At 40.3% G+C, this 22937-nt stretch overlaps 2 protein-coding genes across 2 annotated transcripts in view; one reads left to right on the top strand and one right to left on the bottom strand.

Moving 5' to 3' along the window:
* elapor1 (endosome-lysosome associated apoptosis and autophagy regulator 1) overlaps positions 1-4903 on the bottom strand; it is a 141477-nt gene extending 136574 nt beyond the window's left edge. The window contains exon 1 of the mRNA XM_063065485.1: positions 4439-4903. The gene's annotated coding sequence lies outside the window, so the exon portion shown is untranslated. The remainder of the gene's footprint in view (positions 1-4438) is intronic.
* On the top strand, positions 3478-21909 carry cfap276 (cilia and flagella associated protein 276). The gene is made up of 5 exons (XM_063065486.1): positions 3478-3772; positions 15236-15352; positions 18108-18220; positions 19270-19472; positions 21607-21909. The coding sequence occupies exons 1-5, from the start codon at positions 3692-3694 to the stop codon at positions 21675-21677; spliced, it is 585 nt and encodes a 194-aa protein (XP_062921556.1). The 5' UTR covers positions 3478-3691; the 3' UTR covers positions 21678-21909.
* Positions 21910-22937: the final 1028 nt, after the last annotated feature.

Below are 22937 nucleotides of genomic sequence, written 5' to 3'. Positions count from 1 at the left end.
CTTAAAATGTATTTTCTGAAACTATAAATTGATGGAACATGTAATAATTATCTGATTAAAAGGCCCTTTGCAAAATTCGCACTGAACCCCTTAATCAGATACTTTATTGTGTGAAAAAGGATTCCTAAATTTAGGCAGCTGGGGACTCCAGATTTCTTTTAGCTTACATGAATGCAAATAGCACGTTCAGGAGAGAAGAACAGAAATTTCATGACAAAAGAATTAGATATTGTGTTCAAAGATACATCAGCTTCAGAATCAAAGCAATCTGATCACACATAACCTTTGGGTCTCACCACAGACCTTGAAATGTTCTCAAACCGTCAGCTTCTGTTTATAGATGAAAATGGATAATGCTGCCCCAGGCATTTTGCCAGATTTCCCATCCATGGTGCTCAATTGCAGTAGATATTCAGCCTGACCCTCCACACTCAAGGAGGGTCCCATAAGCTGGGATAGACAAGTGATGAGCAACAACCAAGTCTCAGGTACTGACTCCAGAACACGCTTACGATTGCCAAAGATTTTTGAACTGCTTTTAAACATCATTGATATAGATATATTAAAAAAAACATTCAAATAGATTTAAATAATTTAATCTTGTGCTGGAAATTTGAAATGAATTCAATTAATTAAAACATCTTTAATAATTAAAATATTTAGACAGTGTAGAAGAGCACACTTACACTCACTTAAATTTTTATATTGAAAGCACTGTTATTTGTACAAACATGCAATGATGAGGGGCTAGACATAAAGTATATCTGACACGCCTCATTCACACATCAAGATCAATCCATCTGTTTTCCATGTTTACTGCAGCCACGTCTATTCGGGTTGTAAAATGCCCAGACTGATGGAGATATTTGAACCTTGCTGAGATGGCTGCACACTGGTCTCTCACTGATAGAATGATACATCTTGCGATGAACTCAGGCACATCATCCATGATGTAACCTGGGATCACAGGGTGCTTTCGGGTCTGTCAGCATCAGATGCCCTCACCTGGGTGACCCAGCCGGGGTTGATCAGGCCCCAATTTGTGTCTGAGTAGCATTCTGTCACGGATCACTCCTCCTGATCCACAGCCATCTCAAGGCTTGCTCTGTTGCCTCCATTGTGCTCCTGATGGCTTTCCTCTTCTGGGATCTTGAGATGCCCATCCAGTTGAGGGCTCAAACAGCAAACCCTCTGCAGCCCACCTCCATGGGCATACAGTGTACCCAGCATCTCCTGCTGCAGCACTCCTCAACCATGTTTTGATACTTTGTCTTTTTCCTTTCGTGGGCCTCCTCCATCCGGTCTTCCCAGGGAACGGTCAGCTCCAACATGACCACCTGTCTAGGTGACTCTGACGGCAGCATTATGTTTGGCCTAAGCATTGTCGAGGAGATGTGCTCAGGGAGTCTGAGCTGTTTCCTTAGGTCGCCTCTTAATCGCCAGTCCTTTGATGTTCCTAGGAGGCTGGCATACTCCTTGGATTGTGTCTGAGCCTTCTTCCCCGCCTTGATAAAAAGAAAAATAGCTTGCTTTGTTGGGCAATGTTGGGCCTGGGCAACGGCTGTGCACAAGGTGTCACCAGATTGTTGGGAATGAAAGATGATCGAGCTAGACATAGAGCCATACATCACTGACCTGAAATATAAAACCGTAAGATATAGAAGCAGAATTAGGCCATTTGGCCCATCGAGTCTGCTCCGCGATTTCATCATGGCTGATCCATTATCCCTCTCAGCCCCAATCTCCTGCCTTCTCCTTGTGTTCCTTCGTGCCCTGACCAATCAAAAATCTATCCGCCTCTGCCTTACAAATACGTAAAGACTTGGCCTCCGCTGCCACCTATTAACTCTGCATAGATGCTGCCTGACTTACTGAAAATTTAGAGCATTTTGAAAATTTTAGTTCAGATTTCCAGTACCGTCATACTTTATTTTTTGAATCTTTCACTTATTTTTACTCTGCAAGCACAACGGAATACCGAAGGGCCCACATTTCATGTACAAAAACAGAAAATGCTGGAAACACTCTGCAGGTCAGGCAGTGCCCATGGAAAGAGAAACAGAGTTAAAGAACCAGCAGAAATGGAAAACACCTTGGAGTCTGGTATTGCTGTTAACTAACACTGTTTTATTAGTAACTACGCAATACAGTAATATAAATTCAGATATAGCAAACAGGTTAGCAATGATTATATATGTAAATGTGGAAATATAAAAACCAAGCTTCTTCAAGCCTAGGGGGTAAATGGATACAGTCTTACGATGATTGGTAAATGAAATCAGTTCAGTTGCGTAGTGATGGAGAGAGAGAGGTGTTGTTCTTGTTCAAGTAAGCCGATACCGTCGATTCTTCCCGTTGTCCTCCGAAACTTCCAGGTTAGCCAGACTTGACCAACTTAAGAGCACTGTCTTCAAGTGATAGTCTACCAACCCAGGCAAAGGTTAGACACACTGGTAGACTCCACAGGGTCGCTCTTTCACGCACGAATAATCACAGATCGATCGTTCACAATCGATCCTCAATCCCACACTCGTGGGCACCTGAACAGGATAGTGGTAACTTCACCACATCTTAGTGCATCTGTGTGTCCTGTGAAACAAGCAATTACGCTGGTTTATATACTGTTGTACTGAACACCAGCTGTCCATCATGTAGCTCCTCCTCTCTCTCTCTCTGTAGGAACTCAGAAGCTGGCAGTGTCCTTGCAGAAATCCCAAACTGTGAGCAGTCCTTGGCCCTCTCTCTTTCTGTAACAAGTTGTTTGTGTTGTACAAATGCATGCTCTCTCTCTCTCTCTCTCTCTCTCTCTTTCTCTCTCTCTCTCTTTTTAAAGGCACAGTCCACAATGAATAACCCAGGATATCGTAACACACTGTTCCACGAAAGGTCCTCAAGCTGAAATGCTAACACTGGTTCTCTTTTGCAAAGATATTAGCTGACCACTAAATGTTTTGGTTTTTGTTCCAGGTTTTCAGCATCTGCAGTTTTTCATCTCTAAAATGAATGGACTTAATGATTTTGAATTCTGGTCAACTTTGCAATATCCATAATCTTGACAGACAGTTTACACACAAGATTCTATAAAAAGCAATGAGATAAATCACAATATAAACAGCTTCAGCTAAATTCCTCAAGGGATCCATTGCACCCAATACACTGGGAAAGAAAACTTGATCCCATTCAAATTGCATGTGACTCTTTATTCCTAAAAATTCATTCCAAACCTGTATTCGTCCAATCACGGACTCAGAAAGAGCAACACTTTCTATACTGCTACGAAAATTCGGTTCCATTGAAGCGGATTGTAAAACCACAGCCACTATTACATGGTTCATGTAGTGTCACGGACACGGAATGACTTTATCATTGGAAATTCGCCTGAAAGGACGGTAAATTTGAAAGAAAGTAACTGCAGCATTCTCTCAGTACTGCATGAGGTCACTTGTAATGAATTGGTTAATTTGGTTTTACAGTAATTATTTTCTACTCTTATAGTTTCCTTTGGGACATTAAATGGGACAGATAATCCTAGCCGCGATCACTGGAAGGTGGTAGAGAGAGTAGTACCGTGGAAATCTATAGTTTCCGAAACGTCGTAACCCAGCAACGGATTGTAACGCTGTAAACAAATGTTCGAGCACCGGGGAGATTTCATTTCGGAACTCCGCAGCGGCGGCGACCGCGCCAGGAAATGCCAGATACAAGGGAACCATTCCCTTTCCCAAAATATGAAAACGACGATGATTTTAGAGGCCGGCAAAAGGAAAGTCAGGTATTCCAATAACTCTGAAACGTGGATGTCTTGCACTTGGTAAAATTACTGAGCATTTTATTTAAAAGTAATGCGCTTGTTTTTAACGGAACTGCGAACTATATTAAAATGAATTAGCCTTTAGTCATTTTAGAAGTATCCATCTTTGCTCAGTGACTCTGCGAGTGAGGTAAGTACGCGAGGATTAATAGAAACGTTAAACCAAGACAGTAAATAAAAATGTCAAACATAAAGTATTTATTTTAACGCTTTAAACCACTAAAAAGAGTCCAGAATAGATATTCTGGGACATTTGCAGGCTTTGTTTTTGGTTTTTGAACAGAAACGTTGCATCTATTTGTTTCCAGGATCCTTGAAGAGTTCCGACTTTTATACTAAACCGCAGAATTCATACTTCTAAGGAAATGCATCCAACATCGTTCCACTGCGTCCGATATTTGGATCTGTTTGCAAACGATGTTTTTAAAATTGTTTAGTTCCTGAGCTGCATAAAATCCTTGAAAACAAAACAAGTAGTGCAATAGGGTTGCATTGCACGCACTCATGTCTCCAGGGGCAAATACTTTACAATCGAAGTTTGCAAATGCTGCAATGTAAATTATAGAATGTATTTAGTTGCGGCCGTGTCTGAAAGATTATGTGCAGTTTGACAAAAACAAATCTTACCTTAGGGAAAGGCAATGAATATTCACTATGTCTGGTTCCGGACTTTATGGGTTTGGGTAAACCAAGTTGCTCTTTCCAGATTTCAGAAGAACGAGAAGGAAATTAAGGTTTGTACAATTCTTAAAAGTTTCCTGTGGCTGAGACGTCCAGAAACCCGGAACACAGAACCTTTGTAAGAGGTGCGCATTTTTGGACTGAGGTGAGAAAATTTCTTCACCCAGAGAGCCAGGGCCGGATTTAGTAGGGCCGGGGCTGGAGGCACTTATGGGCCCCTGGGCTGGATTTAGTGGGGACGGGGCCCCTGCCGACACTGTTAAATGCTGCTGTGCAAAGCAAAAAAAAAGGCAAGATCGAGAGCAAAGGTCGTACTGGTCTAAATATCAAAGCTGTGGACCAAGACATTGGTTTAGTACAATACGTAGGCTATAAACTTACAGGCCTTAAGAGGGAGGACAGAAAGTAATGCAGATTCTTAGTTTGAAGGACAGCATCTAAAGCACTCAAAAATTGACCTAGGCTTAGTTGGCTTAGTAAAGTTATGAGGGAGACGAAGTATGACGTACCCAATCTTAAATCTTTATTTAGCTGTTGCTGCACATACCATAGGCCTTACTTCTCAAACAATGCCAGAGCATTTTTATCTCGGTATTTTTCTCAACTGTGTGTTCTGAGAAAGTAAAATGGAAACGGGAGACAAAAAGGCCAAGAGAGATGGCACTATAGCAAACTAGGAAACTTGCCAGTACTCCAACAATCTTTTTGAAAAATGTGATCTAGCACATACTAACCTATTGCTGTGCTGTGTTGCTTGCAGAGTAAAGATCACTTATTACTTACTAGGTTGGTAAGCAGTCAACTATTAGCATTGCCGCAAAAACAGGAACAGCACTGACACACAAGCCTAGATATTTACAAAGTCAGCTGCTTGTTTTTCAAAATTAAAGCCTAGTTCTTCTGGATTTCTTTGCAGCAAAGTCTTTGATCAGGTCACCAAAATTCAGTTTCCGACAAGATCACTTTCAAGTGACATCAGAGTAAGATGATTCAGCCTGTCCTGTCCCACTGTGGATCTGAGCCTATTCTTCACTAGCTTGAGCTTGGAGAAAGATTGCTCACAATTTGCATTTGTGACAGGGAGAGTCAGGTAAAGCCTCAAAGCAATGCTTGCATTTGGGAAGAAGACCTGCAAGTTTTTTTTCTCTGAGGAAGCATGAAAGCTCTGTTGTGGATTAAGTATCTTTGCCGCTTACAAATTCCCTGAAATGGACAATCTCCTCCACAGAGTCTAACTCCAGGTCAGCTGAATATCTGCCTTGGAGATCAGATGCTTTCTTGCGCAGATCTTGTACAGAGAGAGAAGGGGTATTGTTTAGGATGCTCAATGTGTTGTTAAGGTCATTATATGATGCAAATCCGCAATCAATTTCTGCAAGTAATCTATCCATCACGACCAAAAAAACAGTAGCTGAGAATTTTTCTCTGGCTGACAAGCCAACATCAGGTGTTGTGGATTCACCCAGAAAGGCTGTATATTTTCTTTGTCGTTGGGTGCCTTCTTTGTAGTTGGGTGCCTTCTTTGTACACTTGTGAGACTGTTGGAGACATAGTTTTAGCTTGGGTCTCAAAAGTATCAGATTGATCACGTAAGCTTGCTATGTATCCCCGTAGTGATCTCACCAAATCCACAGCATTACACAGGTCTAGATTTACAGCTTGCGATGCAACACTTGCATTTTCAAAGCGCTGAAGAATGCAATGCCCCAGTTTGCTCAGAAAAGCTACCTCAAGCTTGTCCGTTTTTTTGTATAGTGACCTTGCTTCATTCCTAGTTGCCACATTCTGATTAATGTCATCTGCAATGCTCTTTAACGAATCTTGAATATTGGCATAATTTCCGCACACTGCCTGTGTGGCTTCTGCATGTGCAGCCCATCTTGTATTAGAGAGAGACTTCAGAGTTTCAATGCGCTTGTTCGCATTAGGCTGAAGTCCTGCGGTCACCGCCTCCCACCGAGAAGTTGACTTGGAGCAGAAGTTCAACACATTCTGCACGAAGATGAAAAAATCAGCTGTTTCAACACAACAGTTGACACTGTTGGTTCCAAGGAGATTCAATGTGTGTGCTGCACATGGAACCCACTCAGCAAGTGGATTGATTTCCTTGATGTGGGATTGTAAGCCTTTGTATGCACCGGATATATTTGCAGCATTGTCACAACACTGCCCCCTGCAGTTGCTTATGTCAATATTCATCTCTCCTAAAACTTTGAACACAGACACACACAAAGCCTCCCCTGTGTGGCTCTCAATGGGTAGAAATTGTAAGAATTGCTCCTGAATGTTTCCATCAGTTGACACATAACGTAAAATGAATGTGAGCTGATCTATGTGTGCAATATCTGTGCTTGAATCGATGCTAATAGAAAAGTATTTGGCCATTTTGACTTCACTGACGATCTCTGACAGAAACCCCATCACTCATGAGCTCAGTAAATTCCTCACATGTTTTAGGTAAAAGATATGAAGGGGTGCTTGATCCTGCATTTCCAAATTTCTGTATGTGCGCCTTCAAAAATGGGTCAAACTCACTTAATACCTCTAGAATGCGCATGTAGTTGTCGTTATCAGGCCTGCCAAATATGTCACTTGAGCTTCGGATAGCCAGTCCCCTCTTGACCAAAAACTTCACAACCGCCACTACTCTTCTCAATACGTCGGTCCAGTAGACACACTCTGACGTGAACTGTTTTTGCAGTTCTGTATCTACCGCTGTCAGACGCTAGTGTAACGTCGGTCAGTATCGTTTTCCTGTGATGTTCGCTATTTTCATGCTCTCTTATGCACTCAGTGGCATGCTTCCAGTCGCTAAAGCCAGTTTCGAAGATGGACTAACAGTTACCATCACTGAAGATGCAGCAGGCAAAACAAAACACGCAGCCAGCGGAAGGGGAATATAAGAGCCATTTCCTTGATATGTACTCACCATTTACGAGCTTGCGTTTGAAGTGAAATTTGGAGAAAAAAATGTCTCTGCTCTTTGTATACTCTTTCCAAAGCTTTGATCTTCACATCCTTATTCTGGCAGGACTCTGGCCCTTTCTTAGCTCAGTATGCTCGGACTGACGTTTCTTTTCCCCAGCGAACAGGATCAGTGCTGTGAGGATCCTCAGTAGCGGTAACGTTAACATTAATGGCGACCCAACTTGGTTGTCCGGAGGCCTCTGTTGGGAATCCCAAAGTCATGCACTCTGCCTCTTCAACATTAGCTGCTGACTGTGGCCAGGATGGTGGTCCTGTGCTAATGCTGGTGCTAGCACTAGCTGTTGAACAAGTCTCCATTTGTCCACCGGTCTCAGACTGTGACAAGAGCGATGGTAATGCTGCATCATCAAGAACAGGTTTAAAAAATTCTGTCAATTTCAATGTCTTTTTTAATGCTTCTTTCTCACGGTCCTCTTTTTCTTGTTTCTTTTTTCTTTTCTGTGCTCAATTCTCGCATTTTTTTTTGGCCGCCATGATGATAGCTACCTATTTTGGGCCCCTGTGCAGCTCTGGCCCCTGGACTGCAGCCCAGCCTAGTCCTGCCTAAAGTCTGGCCCTGCAGAGAGTGGTTAAACTTTGACACCCTTTAACTGGGAGGCTCAGTTATTGTGCTTCCTCAAAAATGACTTTTCTAGATATTAAAGGAATCAATGAAAGGAAAATGGTGCATTGAGTAGATCAGCCATGACAGAGCAGACTCAAAGGAAGGGATGGGGTGGGGGGGGGGGTGGTAGGCAGGGAAAAATGGTAAGAAGCCACAGTGGGAAATAGAAGAAGAAAAGAAGAGGACCTGTCGTAAGTTGGGGGACCGCTTCGTCGAGCACCTCTGCTCCAACTGCCAAAGGGGATACTTCCCAGTGACCAAACATTTTATTTCCAATTCCCATTTCCATTCCGACATGTCGGTCCGTGGCCTCCACTTTTCCATGATGAGGCCACTCTGGGATTGGAGGAGCAACACCTTATATTCCCTCTGGGTAGCCTCCAACCTGATGGCATGAATATTGATTTCTCTTTTTGGTAAAACATTTCTCTCCCCTCACCTCTTCTATTCCCCACTTTGGCCTCTTAACCTCTTCTCACTTTCCTATCACCTCTCCCTGAGTCGCTCCTCATTCCCTTTCTCCTGTGGTCCACACCCCTCTTCTATCAGATTCCTTCCTCTCCATCCCTTTACCTTTCCTACCCACTTGGCTTCATCTTCTAGCTATCCTCTTTCCCCTTACCACACTTTTTTTATCCTGGCATAATCTCCCTTCCTTTCCAGTCCTGAAGAAGGGTCTCAGCCAGAAACGTTGACTGTTTATTCATTTCCATAGATGCTGCCTGACCTGCTGAGTTCCTCCAGCATTTTGTGTGTGTTGCTATGGATTTCCAGTACCTGCAGACTCTCTCATGCATAGGAAACATCCTCTCTATATCACTTTACTTAGGTCACCTAAGCTTCCTAATCAAATCTCATTCCTTACACAACAGGCAATCCAGAAATGCCTTTCCATTGGTGGGCTCAACCACAAGCTGCTCTAACAAGGCATCTTGTAGGCATTCTACAAATTCCCTCTCTTGGGATCCAGAACCAACTCCCAACAGGTTCTTTTATTCTTGTGGTTTCTTCCTTGACCTCAAACTGTATATTTCATTCATCCCTTAGCTTTCTTTTTGTTCCCTCTTCTGTGACAGGTAGTTTTCTTTTCGGCAATTAACACCTCATGAAGCTCTAGTCTAAGTAAAAATTGAATATCACTCTGGAATACTTCCTTAATCTCCCTTTTTCAGCTATTTATCATGCAGGATTTGTGTGTCTCTAGCATTTATTGCCCATCCCTGGTTGTCCTTGAGAAGGTGGTGGTGACCCTCTTTCTTGAACCTTTGCAGGAGGGAATATTGCCCCCCCACCACAATACTAGTATTTAGATCTTGTAATGATGAAGCACTGGTGATACATTCCTAGGAGATGTTTCATTACAAGGACACCCCTTAATGACATCCCTGTGTGCTTGATCCTGCTAAGTGGAGAGGTCACCAATTTGAGTTGTGCTGTCAGCAAAGTACTGGTTGATTGTTACGCTGCATTTTGCAGGTGGTACACACAGTATTTATGTGAATGATCTAGTTATTTATGATGCTAGAAATCTTGAGGAACACACAGAAAATGCTGGAAGAACTCAGCAGGTCAGGCAGCATCTATGGTGGGCAATAAATAGTCAATATTTTGGGCTTTCTGCAGGGTCTTGTTCTGAAACAGTAACTGTTCCTCATCCTCCTTCCCTTTCTTCCATGGTCTCCTCTCCTATCAGATTCCCCCTTCTCCAGCTCTTTATCTCTTTCACCAACTATTCCCCTCAAGAGTTAATGCCATTTGGTTGGTGTTGCTAGTTGCTTATGTTAATGGTCTAGTTAAACATCTCACAGTTCAAGGTATGTTTATTATCAAAGTATGTATATATTGCCATATACTACCTTGAGATTCATTTTCTTGCAGGCATTTCCCGGAAAACAGAAATACAATAGAATTTTATGAAAAACTATACATAACAGAAAGAGTGAAATTTCCCGGTGGCCACCCATTTCAATTCTACTTCCCATTCCCATTCTGACATGTCAGTCCATGACCTCCTCTACTGCCATAATGAGGCCACACTCTGGTGGGAGGAGCAACACCTTTTATTCTGTCTGGGGAGCCTCCAACCTGATGGCGCGAACATTGATTTCTCAAACTTGTGATAATTCCCCTCCTTCACCGTTCCCCATTCCTGCTCCCTCTCACCTGCCCATCACCTCCCTCTGGTGCTCCTCCTCCTTCCCTTTCTTCCATGGTCTTCTCTCCTCTCCTATCAGATTCCCCCCTTCTCCAGCTCTTTATCTCTTTCACCAGTCAATTTCCCAGCTATTTACTTCACCCCTCCCCTTCTCTTGGTTTCAACTACCACCTGCCACTGTGTACTTCAGACTTGTTCTACCTCAGTAACTGAGGATCAGTGAACTCAATATAAAATTTCACATCGGTGTGCACCAGTGATGAAACAGTTTAAATGCTTGGGTCTAGGACTCTCTGATGAACTCCAGCAGTGTGGTCATATGGCTGAGGTAATTAACCAACTTAAATTTCCTTCCATTAATTATTACTCCACAGTATAGAGTGATGATCTTCATTATTTTTCAAGCAAAGCCACTTTGCAAAAAGCCTTCAAAACTGGAACCGTATCAAGTAGTGAAAACTGTTGCATTTTTTTTATTAGCTTCTGCTCTCTCTCTCTTTTTATCGTTTACTTCTCAATTGCAAACTTTGTGACGTTCTCTGATTTTACACACACACCCCTTAAAGCATACACTCTTTCTCACCCTCTATCCTTCTCTGTGTTTCCACGTTTGTTGCACTCGTTTCCTTTCTCTTCCCTCATCATCTCATGTCCCCTCTCTTTCTCTGCTTTTCTGTTTACCCTTTTGTTCCACTCCTCTCTGGGTCTGCATCTTCCCCAGCCACACTAAATGCATTTCTCATACCTTGCTCTAAAGCTCTTCCTATTTCTACCTTTCTGTTGCTCTCTTCCTCATTCCCAAGTAACTCTATCCCTCCTTAATTTGTTTGTCTCTATCTCTCCAGAATGCCCCTCATCCCACTGTCTGAAAATTTCTCTCCTAGTTTCATAATGTCCTTTACTAGCTCTCTTTCCCTTTATTTTGAAGCACTTTCTCTGTCTTAGTTTTGCATTTTTTTACTCTCTCTTCCTTCCCTGTCAGTTCCTTTCTCTCTGTCTCATTTCCTCTCTCTTCTTTTGATTCTCTTATTCTCTGAACAATGAAATTAGAGATTAGTAATAACAAAATGTTGGTTTATTACAAGCATAGATAGGGAAATTACAAAGGGGAGAAGAAAATCTTCAGAAAATTAATAACTATTTTGAATCCATCATCTTAGAAGATACCAAAATACATTTGGAAAGAATGGGGAATCAAATATCTAATCAGAGTGAGGCAGGAGGATAAGATGGCGGCGCGACACAGCACGCAAGGCCTCTCTGGTGAAAATTATATCGTATTTATTGAATAGGGGACCGTGCACAATTCTGATTTGATGGAGACAGACATGAGAAGCACGGAGGAATAGCTGGAGAAATTTCTGAAATGCCCGGCTTCGCTGCCGCTGCTACTGTGCGATCGAGAATCTCCGGAGGGTAGGCCCCAAATCCTCGATTTGCCTGTTGCTGGCGACCGGGGCTGGGGTCAAAGCGCTCAGCAGAGATGGTGCTCAGTGCTCGGTGTCGGAGGGCTGGTTGGAGGCTCGAAGTTTTCGGACGACTCAGAGTTGGACTGTGGTCGGGTGCTTCCAGGATGCTGCATCGGCAAGTTTGCGGCGCTGGAAGCATGGCAGGGAGAGTTTTCTTCCTTCTCCTGTCTGCGTGAGATGATGGGACTTTTGAGAGACTTTGAACTTTTTTTACCGTGCCCATGGCCTGTTCTTCATCAAGTTACGGTATTGCTTGCACTGTTATAACTATATGTTATAATGATGTGTTTTTTGTCAGTTTTTCAGTCTTGGTCTGTCTTGTGTTTCTGTGATACCACACCGGAAGAACATTGTATCAGTTCTTAATGCATGCATTACTAAATGACAATAAAAGAGGACTGCCTGTCCTCATAATCTAATAATCTAATCTAATTTTGAAGAAATTAAGGTTCATATGGTATAAACACACTGGGAAGAAATCCAGAAACCGCTGCTTGACTTTACATCTTATATATTCATGAAGGCCTCTCTGGAAATGGATGTTTCATTGATTTTAACCATCATAGTATGAACCTCATGGATTGAATAACAGTCAATTAAGTGGAGAGAAGACACGGGAACTGTACACAAGTTAGCCTGATACCTACTTATGTGAGGAAAGTGCTCCAATCTACTTTCACAGATCTTAGAACTCTACTGAGCACATAGAAAATCCAAATAATTGCAAAGAATTAAAATCGGTTTTGGAAAGGAAAATCTGGTGAAGTATTTTGAGACAACAATAGGATTCATGGGTAAAAGTGGACCAGTGAATTTACAGGAGGGATTCTATAAACTGTCATCCAGGAGATTATTATTCAAGTACTTCCTTCTCTTGACACACAAGCCCCCATCTCCCAGCCATTCTCTGGACCCTAACTTTTGATCGCAATCACATATAGGCATTTGGCTCTGCTCCACACACCAGATTCTTCATGGTTCTTTTTCTGCAAGGTTGACTCCATTCCTCTTTCCATTCCAGTCATACATCTGCTCTATTCTCAGCCATGCTGTGCCCATAAACTTAGTTCTATTCCCAGCTACAGTCTTGGCACCTGTTCCACTTGCCTGGATGAAAACAGCTACAATGAAAAAGTATGAAAGCAGCATATATGACTGGCTCCCCATACACCACTATGAAATCAATTTCCTCTACTGCTTGTGCACCATGACTGCAGTACAAAGCGGACTGCAGCTGTTTGTCCAGGCTAATCTAACAGCACCCCTGAAACCTACACCCGCTACGATCCAGAGAGACAAGAACACCAGGCGCATGTAATATCACTGTTTGCAGGGTTCCCTGAAGACTCACACTGTCTGGTCCTTCATCATCACCTGGCTCTACATCCTGGAACTCAAATGGGCCGTCTGTCAGCACCTTCACCAGAAGGGTGGCAGCAAATCAAAATCACATGCCAGTTCCTTGAGAGCAGTTGGGAATGTTGGATAATGGCAGGAAATTTAATAAATAAATTAAAATTTGCCAGTTCTTCCTTCCTTCTGTGTTCACCCATATTTTGGTGTGCATCATTGTGTTTCATTTGCACACAATTCTTAGGCTTACATAAATATTGAGGAGTAATGAACTGTAATGATAATGGCAGCAAAAGCTTTATTAATTCATTTCAATTTCCACAATCGTTCTATTACTGTTTAAAACTCTAGGCATTTCTTTAAATTGTGAGGTTTTTTTTTCTCTTTACCTTGCGTTTTAACCTTAGTGCTAGTTTTCGTTTGATATTAACTCGTAATTCTTGGGATACATTACCTTAAAGTTGTAATATAAATTTGAAGGTAGCTGCCCACCTAATTCTCTTGGCATTGTTTCAATAGGGCATGATCTTAAACATCCTGAGTTTGACAATAAATAGATGGAATGGAGTGAAATACTTAACCACACCCAAAGTGTCCCGAGTATTATTTTATTCTTTAGAAAACACTTTAAATATAATTTAAAAACACAAACAACAGGAATTCTGCAGATATATTAAATATAATTTAAACTGCTTTTTTTAAAAAACTGCTGTAACAATATGATAGCACGTATACTGTTGTTTCCACTGACTGAAGATCTAAGTTTTAATTGCTAAGGAAGTTACGAAAGATTTTAATGCCTATGCACAATAAACATCCAGCTTGTTCATTGAGGAAGGATACTTTGCTGCAGGTAGTGAATGAAGGATACACTAAACACACTACAGATGCTGGAAATCTGAAATAAAAATATAAAATACTAGAGATGAAAGGTTCAAATAAGGGTACAGTTTGGAAACTATGCAACTTATCAAGTGTCGATGTACAGTTTGACAGGTTAGAACTCAAAGACTACTTGCATTTGAAATGACAGCAAAACTATTGCCATCCTCCATCTTTACACTATTAAAATAATAGCAACTTTGGGATTTCTATTTGTGCATGATTTAGCACAGAAATTCTACAGCCATTGTCAGTGAATCCCCCTCCAAAGGCAATGCTGTTTTGCAAACTTATCCATCAGATTCAAGGGAAATAATTTTCTTTTGGCGAAAGCTTATGACTTCTTTGGCTCCTCTGGATTGGGGATTATTTTGATCCACTTCTGTCTAAGTCCTATGTGGGATCTACTACTGCACTAAAATTTCTGAAAATATTCTAACATGGGTTTGAAGAGTTGTGTTAAGGCATAATTCACACTAAACAAGCTCTTTGGTCCTAACAATCTAATTTCATGTATGTCTATCATAGTCCCCAAGATACATATTTTAATAGTCATTAAAATAAAAACAAGCTGTTGTTTAAAATACTCAGTGTGATAAGATCATCACTAATGTTATATTTATTTTATTTTATGCTATTTAAGTGTTTCAAATATCTGCTAATGTTCGACATTTTCGTTACTGGTTTGTCACTTGTGAAACTCTGTTATTGTGTTTGGCTGCATAGCCAGCCAGCTCTAGAACTAATAATTGCTTGGGATCCCTGTGAATTAATACCTGTCAATAAATGATATTGAATGGGGAGAAAGTCCACAACACAGAGACTGTGGGATTTTTGTGGACAACAGTCTTTGAGGTCCACAGTGCACATGTCAAGCCATTATCAGTTTTAACCTTTATTTTAATTCATGAAAAGATGATTGGTTAAGGACAGAATGCCAAAAGTAATTTTATAGTTTGTAGACTGATGTTACTTGATCTAATTAGACACAAAAGATTCTGCAAATACAGGAAATCCATGGTAACACACAATATGCTGGAGGAACTCAGCAAATCAGACAGCATCTATGGAGAGGAACGAACGGTCAACATTTCAGACCAAAATCCTTCATCAAAGTGCTGCCTGACTTGCTGAGTTCCTCTTGTGTGTTACTCCAATTTGACGAAACCAGTTTCAAATCTGGATTCTAGTTCTGAAGGATAATAGTTTTAAAAATACCAGCACTAGATATTTATCAGCAAGTATGCTAAAGGATAACACTGCAATCTTATTAATGTTCTGCATTCTTTCAGAGTTTTCAGTATCAAAAGCCAACCCATTTAGCACAACAGGAGGACCCATGGAACCGCCTACATGCAACTGCAACTGTGGCAAGTGCCAGCAAAGGAATTTACCTCTGTAATCCTAAGGTAGAAGAAGCATACAACACATGAATCTTTAAACTAATACAATATAACAACCATTAGACCATGTGATGATACTTACCTGCCAAATGCATCAACGAGTTGCTGTTATTGGCAAAGTGAATTTCAAGAATCTCATCTGCTATATAGCTTAATAAGATAGTTACAAATAAGGAACACCATTGAGTCATCAAAGCTTAGCATCTTGTGATTATCTGAGATTTACTGAAGTTCTCATGTCTTTTGAATGATTACATTTTTGTAATTAAAATTAGCTGCAATATTTTAAATACTGACTCTCATTTGCAAGTATAGGTTTAAAACAGATACAAAACTTTTATCTGGAGTGAATCAAATACACCATTTAAGTCAACTACTGGCAACCTTGAATCTTCTCGATAGATGTGATGAGCCCACATGGCTGTTGATTTTGACTTTGTGAGAGAGGGTGAAGCAAATAATAGAAAACTGGCAGATAGGTTTGCATATTTTTAATTTTGATCTTGGCTTCAATGAAACCAGAAACCTGGAAGGATATAAAACAGACTGTTGATTTGTCACTCATTATATCTCACCATATTGAGATCAAGTTCTTTTCAGGAATTTGAATTAGTTACCTAAAATGCGATATATAGAGTGATGCAAAGATCTACATGGGAGCTAAGGGTGGGGGGGGGGGGAAGGGACATATGTTTTTGCCCTAAAAGTTAGAAAGTCTGCGGACTGAGGATGGCACATTTATTTGGCCACAAATTTTGAAACTAGGGAAACATATTTTCCATTTTATTTCTATCTAAGTACCGTATTTTCTAATTTTTCTGAGAAAACATAGCTTTGCCATACATGTAATAATCATATGTACTTTTAGTCACAACCCTGACTGAATGAGCTTTCATACCCCCAAATAGAAAATCAGCCCCTTTGCTGATAATCCATTTTTTGGCAGTGGAATAGGTTTTGTTTGTTGGAAGGGCCAGGATAAAGCAAGATGCCATGTGCTGCCTTTCACAAGAGGAGAAGCATGGCCAAGCCAACAATCCACCAGACGCTCAGTTCTGACTATGGCTAGCAATTTAAGGTGTGATATCCTTATATGGTATGGGTATGATGAGCTTTTAAATATATGCAACATACTGAGATATAGAAATGCGTTAAATGTGGAATGGACATAAAATCCTCTCTGGTCATCTTATGAAGGCGTCAAACTCTTATCCATTTGCACTCATTTGTGTCGAACAATACTGCAACACTACCCCATGAAGTTCAAAATAGAATAAATTTTCCAGCCAACACAGCCACCCCTAGGCAATTTCTAATCTACTGTTCCAGCTATCAGATGTCATAGATTTCTGTCACTTGCCTACAAAATCAATTCTATGCACCTCTATTCATTCTGTCACTTCCATTCCCATCAAAGACAAGCAATGTTGTTATCCACTCCATTCCATCCAGTCAATTGCTCTTTAAATGCACATGCCATTTTAAATTAAATCTACTTGGAGAAATTTAACACCCTCTTCAATTGGCTAATGCTCAGCACAAGACCAATTTATGCAGGGATAGGTAACTGAATAAATGAGAATACCTAGAAATTATATGCATCAGTTCTAAAATAGTGGACCGGAAAAGTATGCAGCAGCTGTGTGACCCCCAGAACTGTGGAGGAGATACCTGGGGTGGGATACAGTGAACCATATAATGAGCTGGACATGCCTTGTGAACCATATGAAGAAGAAGAAGAAAGCCCTTGACTCCGAGTGGAGTTATCAGGACGCCGTCATGACGGCGTTTTTTTTTAGCGGGCTTTCTTATTTTTACAAGGCCGAGTTGCTAGTTTGACGCTTGACCCGGCACAGCTGGATTCGAACTCGGGAGCCTTTGCTCCGAAGTCCGGCGCTGATGCCACTACGCCACCAGCTGGCCTTGTGAACCATACACTGTTGATTATTTATTGAGATACAGCTCGCAATTGGCCCTTCTGGAACTTTGAGCCATGCTTCTCGGCAACCTCCTAATTTAACCGAAGCCTAATCACAGGAAATTTACAATGACCAACTAACCTATCAACCGCAACATCTTTGGACTGTGGGAGGAAACCTGAGCACCCAGAGGAAACCTGAGCACCCAGAGGAAACCTGCACAGTCACAGGGAGAACATACAAACTCCTTACAGGCAGCAGTAGGAATTGAACCCAGGTCGCTGGTACTGTAAACCGTTGTGCTAACCACAACACTGCAGTGCCATTGCTTCATATTATTGAATTTTTAATCACAGAAGAGTGATCATTTTCTTTCCACCATCCGCCCTCAAAAGTAAAACAACAGGAAAAAATAAATATTTAAATCAATCCAAGTCTCCCCAAAGGTTTGCCATCTAAGCTAAGCAGTTTTCTGTGGTTGTCTGTAATGGCATAAATAGAGGTAACATAACATTGTATCTGTGTCATGTCCATTTTAGTTCAATACTGGTACCCATTGTCAATGGCATTATGCATCCCAATTCCAGGTAGTACTTAACATCACAAGGAAATCCTAGTGTGACAAATAGTCCCTCAGGTCAGAGTTGAAAATAATCAGCTCTGCTATATCTGAAAAATCTTCACTGTCATACTTCGATTTAAGATGTTCATGGAAAACATAAAGGTGCAGAAGAAGACAAATTAGCTAAAGTACAGCAGAAGAAACACTTCTTCCAATTTATAGTTTATGAGAGAAGTTACTTTATTCATGTAGTTTTGATAGCTCTGCAATGTTCTAACAGGCACCAAAAGACAGTCTGGATATTCATCTTAGTGCTATTTATGACCATTCAAACGAGTTTCTGAAGCATAAAAATGAGGTGCTTCTTCAAAAATCAACTTGTGATCCTCAGAGGTGAGTGCTTTATGAGAATAGTGCATGTGTGTTAAATTTATGATACATACTGTAAACATGAACATTAAACGAATGAATCAGCATTAATGCAATAAAATACAGTGGCTGCCACATAGACTTTCATCATCAAGTTAGCATGATACTTATGAATTTATGGCCTTAATTTCTAAGAATTAAGTTGGGAAAATAAAATTTGCAAGAACTTATGAAAGCTCCCAGTGCAAAAAACTGCAGTCTAAAAATTACTGTTCATTAAGAACATATATAAAAATTAATAGAACTGAGATGTAATATTACTGTAATATTGTAGAACAATGGATAGATAGAAAATCAACCTTAGTAAAAAGCAAAAATACAAGACAATTTGCAAAAAGCAATTTAGTAGCAAAAGTAAAGAAATACTTTTTGTATTAAATTTTTTAATGAGAATACAATAAGAATATTGGCAGATGATAAATGTGTGTTGACTTACTGCACCATCAAGGGTGATGTCACTTAGCAAAAGCAATTATTCATAAGACCATAAGATAAAGGAGCAGAAGGTCCTGGTTAATAATTTCTGTAAACTTACTTTTTCCTTCCAAGGGGACCACAACCTTGTTGTGATTTAGGAGGCTTGTGTCCCTCAGAGACCCGAAGGGCAGTCAAGGCATTGTGCTTTGGCTCTTGGTAGGGCCACCCATGTCAAGCGGGTCAAAGGGTAAAGGACAGAATAAAAGTGGTCCACTGGTCCACTAGGTTCAGGGGTTAAACTTAGGGCTAACAACCCTGACTGGTAAAACAAAATTGTTAGTGAAACAGCAATGAAGAATCCTTCTACATCTGAGTGTGATGTTATTCCTGAACGTCTACCAGGACTTACATGATGGACAGTAGTGAAAACCGAGACAAAGTTAGTGACATAATGAAGGAAGCCCTGAACACCACCAGAGATAGAGGACCTTCATTGCTGCCGTAAATGCCAGTGGTGTAACAGGCAGTAACACACACACACACACACTCTCTCTTACTTCTTTAGCCGTTTACTACCGTCTCTGAATTATTTACAGTGGCTGTTGGTTGAGTTCCAATGAACAAGAACCTGAAGAAGTGTTTCGTCGGAAAATAGCTAAGGACAGAGTGCAGACAGATGTTTGTGGTTGTGTGCCCGAACACACAGGAACCGGTGGTATTTACTTGCAAGCAAGATCTCCCCCAAGACTTTGGATTTCACCAACAAAATCATCCGTTCATAGCATTGATGGAGCAATAAGTGAGATACCAGTTTTGTATTGCATGGTCCAAATTAAATCAAAATTGTTTTGTATGTACTTATTACTGCAGCATGTTCCACAATAGTTGTTTCCTGGCACATATCTTTCTTGGCTCTGCCATCCCATATATACCCAACTCTTCAAGCTAAGATAGAAATAAGCCTTGATATAAAGTTGTGGCACTCAATGATTTCATTTTGATTGGGAATTATTTAAAAAAGCCATATTCTTTCACAGATTAGTCCTGACATTTAGTATAAAACTGTTGTTTAATTCTAAGTGTACATATTTCCATTTAATGCTTCATTATAGTAGAACATTCATGGGAAGGTTTTTATTGGTGACTGAAAGCAGCACTTCTACCATTTGGAGAAATTATAAGAACAAACCTTGACATTTAATTCTGCTATCAAGTGGTACTGGGTGCTTTAGGCATTTAAATCCATCCCACATCAACTTATGTTAATAATTTTGTTTAATTAGTAGCCTTTAATATTTTAAAGTATGAAAATATAATCATGGTATATATAAGGAATCTACCCATGAACAGTGATTGACATCACTGAGGAGATGTAGCAGAGTAGCATCCTGCTTCCCTTCGGAACTCTTTCATTTTATCTTGATTTTCTGTTGCCAATCCAATATCTACAAGAATTCTGCAGTTTTTATAGATTTTTTGCTTCTACCAGTGAAGGTGGTAGAGGCGGATACAATAGGGTCTTTTAAGAGACTCTTAGGTAGGTACATGGAGCATAGGAAAATAGAGGGCAATGTGGTAGGGAAATTCTAGGCAGCTTCTAGAGTAGGTTACATGCTCGGCACAGCAATGTGGACTGAAGGTCCTGTAATGTGCTGTAGATTTCTATGTTCTATGTTCTGCTACTTTGCTATAACTTCACTAAAACAGTAATAGATTGTTAGGACCAGTTAAGATGGTTCAGTAATACTGAGCTCGGTGTGTAGCAAGAGAGGGTGGAAATGACATCTGCAATTTTAATTTGGGACACAGCAGAGGCTGATGCCAAACCTGATGTAGACACCAATACTTGGGAATTTTGATATCAGGGCATCATCTGCATATTTCTGATCAGCTGCCTTCCTGGAACTTACAAGAACTGGCAGCTATCTACTGAATGGAAGCAGAATTTTGTTGGTGGGTCCAAGGTAACAATCTGTAGACTGATGTACATCTCAGATAAAGAAAAACAGTAGAATCTCTATTACGGTTGATGTAGTATGATCAGGAAATGCATATATACACGTCAGAAGTCTCTGGCATCCAGTCTAAGAAACTGCAGAATTCTTTTTTTTTCCAATTTTTTTATTAGTTGCATAAAGATATAAACATGACATGGTAGTAGTACAAAGTTATTGGGAATACATTGTTATAATTAACATGAGTGATTATAAAGCCAAATAACACTCCAATCCAAGCAACATCCTTGTAAATCTCCTCTGCACACTCTCTATAGTATCCACATCCTTCATCCTGTAATGAGGTAACCAAAACTGAACACACTACTCCAAATGGGGTGTAAATAAGGTCTTATATAGATGTAACATTACCTCACAGCTCTTGAACTTAATCCCATGGTTGATGAAGGCCAGCACTCCATATGCCTTCTTAACAACACTGTCAATATGTGCAACAGTTTTGAGTGTCCTATGGGGATGGACTGCAAGATCCAGTGTATATTGAGGCTCTTATGTTACATTACCGAATCAAATGTTTCCAGGGTGTTCTTACATTTGAGCTCTGCTCCTTACTGAAAATTCAGTAAAGATAATGAGGACAGTGTGTCTGGGATGTTTGTTCTTGCAAGACGCAAAAAAAAAAATCAGCTCACATTCTTATCTCTGACCTCCATTCTAGGAAGTACTTTGAGATGGGTATGCTGTGAAAATAGGTTCATATTTAGACTGGATATATCAAATATAATTTTAATAATAATTCTTATTGAGACACACAGATGTTATACCAGGGTTTAGCAATCACATTCTCCCGAAGAAAAGAGTATATTTTTAAAAACAAAAGAAAATCTGCAGGTGTTGGAGAAATACATTTTTAACTGTATTTAGGAAGGAATTGTATGCTTTAGATTTAATTTATAATTTCTTTTACTTCTTTCACAGCAAGTCAACACACTGCTGCCACCAGTGGAGGATATTCCAGAAAAATAGATGGTGGCTTCTTTGCAATCTGAAATAGAAGATATTTCTGCTCAATACTGTACTAGGATTTTGTTGAGCGTTTGTTCTTTATTATCAACAACTCATTGCAATATAAAGAACTAGCTGTAGCAATACTGTGAAGTAGCATCTTAATAATGTAATAATAGAATTAAATCACTGGAAAAAACATAATGTTGTCTAATGAAATTATTACCTTTAGACTTTCTTGGGTGAATTCCTAGACATTGCTCTAGCATGGCGGTGCCTCTACTTTCTCAGGAGCTTGTGGAGATTTGGCATGACATCTAAAACTTTGACAAACTTCTATGGGTGTGTATTGGAGAATATGTTGACTGGTAGTGGCACAGCATGTTATGGAAACACCAATGTCTTTGAATGAAAAATCCTGCAAAAAGTAATGGATTCGGCCCAGTCACAAACAAGAGAACATCTGCAGATGCTGGAAATCCAAGCAACATGCACAAAATGCTGGAGGAACTCAGCAGGTGGGGCAGCATCTAGGGAAAAGAGTACAGATGAAGTTTCGGGCCGAGACCCTTTGGCAGGACTCCCCCAGTACATCACAAGTTAAGTCTTCCCAACCATTGAACACATCTATATGAAACTCTGTCAAAGGAAAGCAGCATCCATCATCAGAGACCCCACCACCCAGATCATGCCCTTTCCTCGCTGCTGCCGTCAGTTAGAAGGTACAAGAGCCTCAGGACTCGCACCACCAGAATCAAGAACAGTTACTAAAACTCAAGTATCAGGTTCTTAAATAAAAAGGGATAACTATACTCAACTTCACTTGCTCCATCATTGCAATTTTCCTACAATCGATCCCACTTTCAAGGACTCTATCTCATTAACTCATGTTCTCATTATTTACTGCTGTATTTTTATATTTGTATTTTCATAGTTCGTTCTCTTCTGCATATTGGTTGATCTTTCATTGATCCTGTTTTAGTTACTATTCTATAGATTTGCTGTGAATGCCCACAAGAAACTGAATCTCAGGGTTGTATATGGTGACATATACTGTATACTGTGTGTGTGCGTGTGTATATATATATATATATACACACACACACACACACACACGCTTCAATAATAAAACCTGCTTTGAGCATTATTGAAACAAATAACTGTGGATATAATATTGAGCATATTTCACTACGTTTCTCCCACAAAATAATTTGATGATTTTTCTGGTCCTGATGAAGGTTCTCAGCCTGAAATGCTGACTGTACTCTTTTCAATAGCTGCTGCCTGGCCTGCTGAATTCCTCC

This window comes from Mobula hypostoma, chromosome 13, assembly GCF_963921235.1.
Source record: "Mobula hypostoma chromosome 13, sMobHyp1.1, whole genome shotgun sequence".
Taxonomy (NCBI): Eukaryota; Metazoa; Chordata; class Chondrichthyes; order Myliobatiformes; family Myliobatidae; genus Mobula; species Mobula hypostoma.
This window is presented reverse-complemented; position numbering and strand designations above follow the sequence as displayed.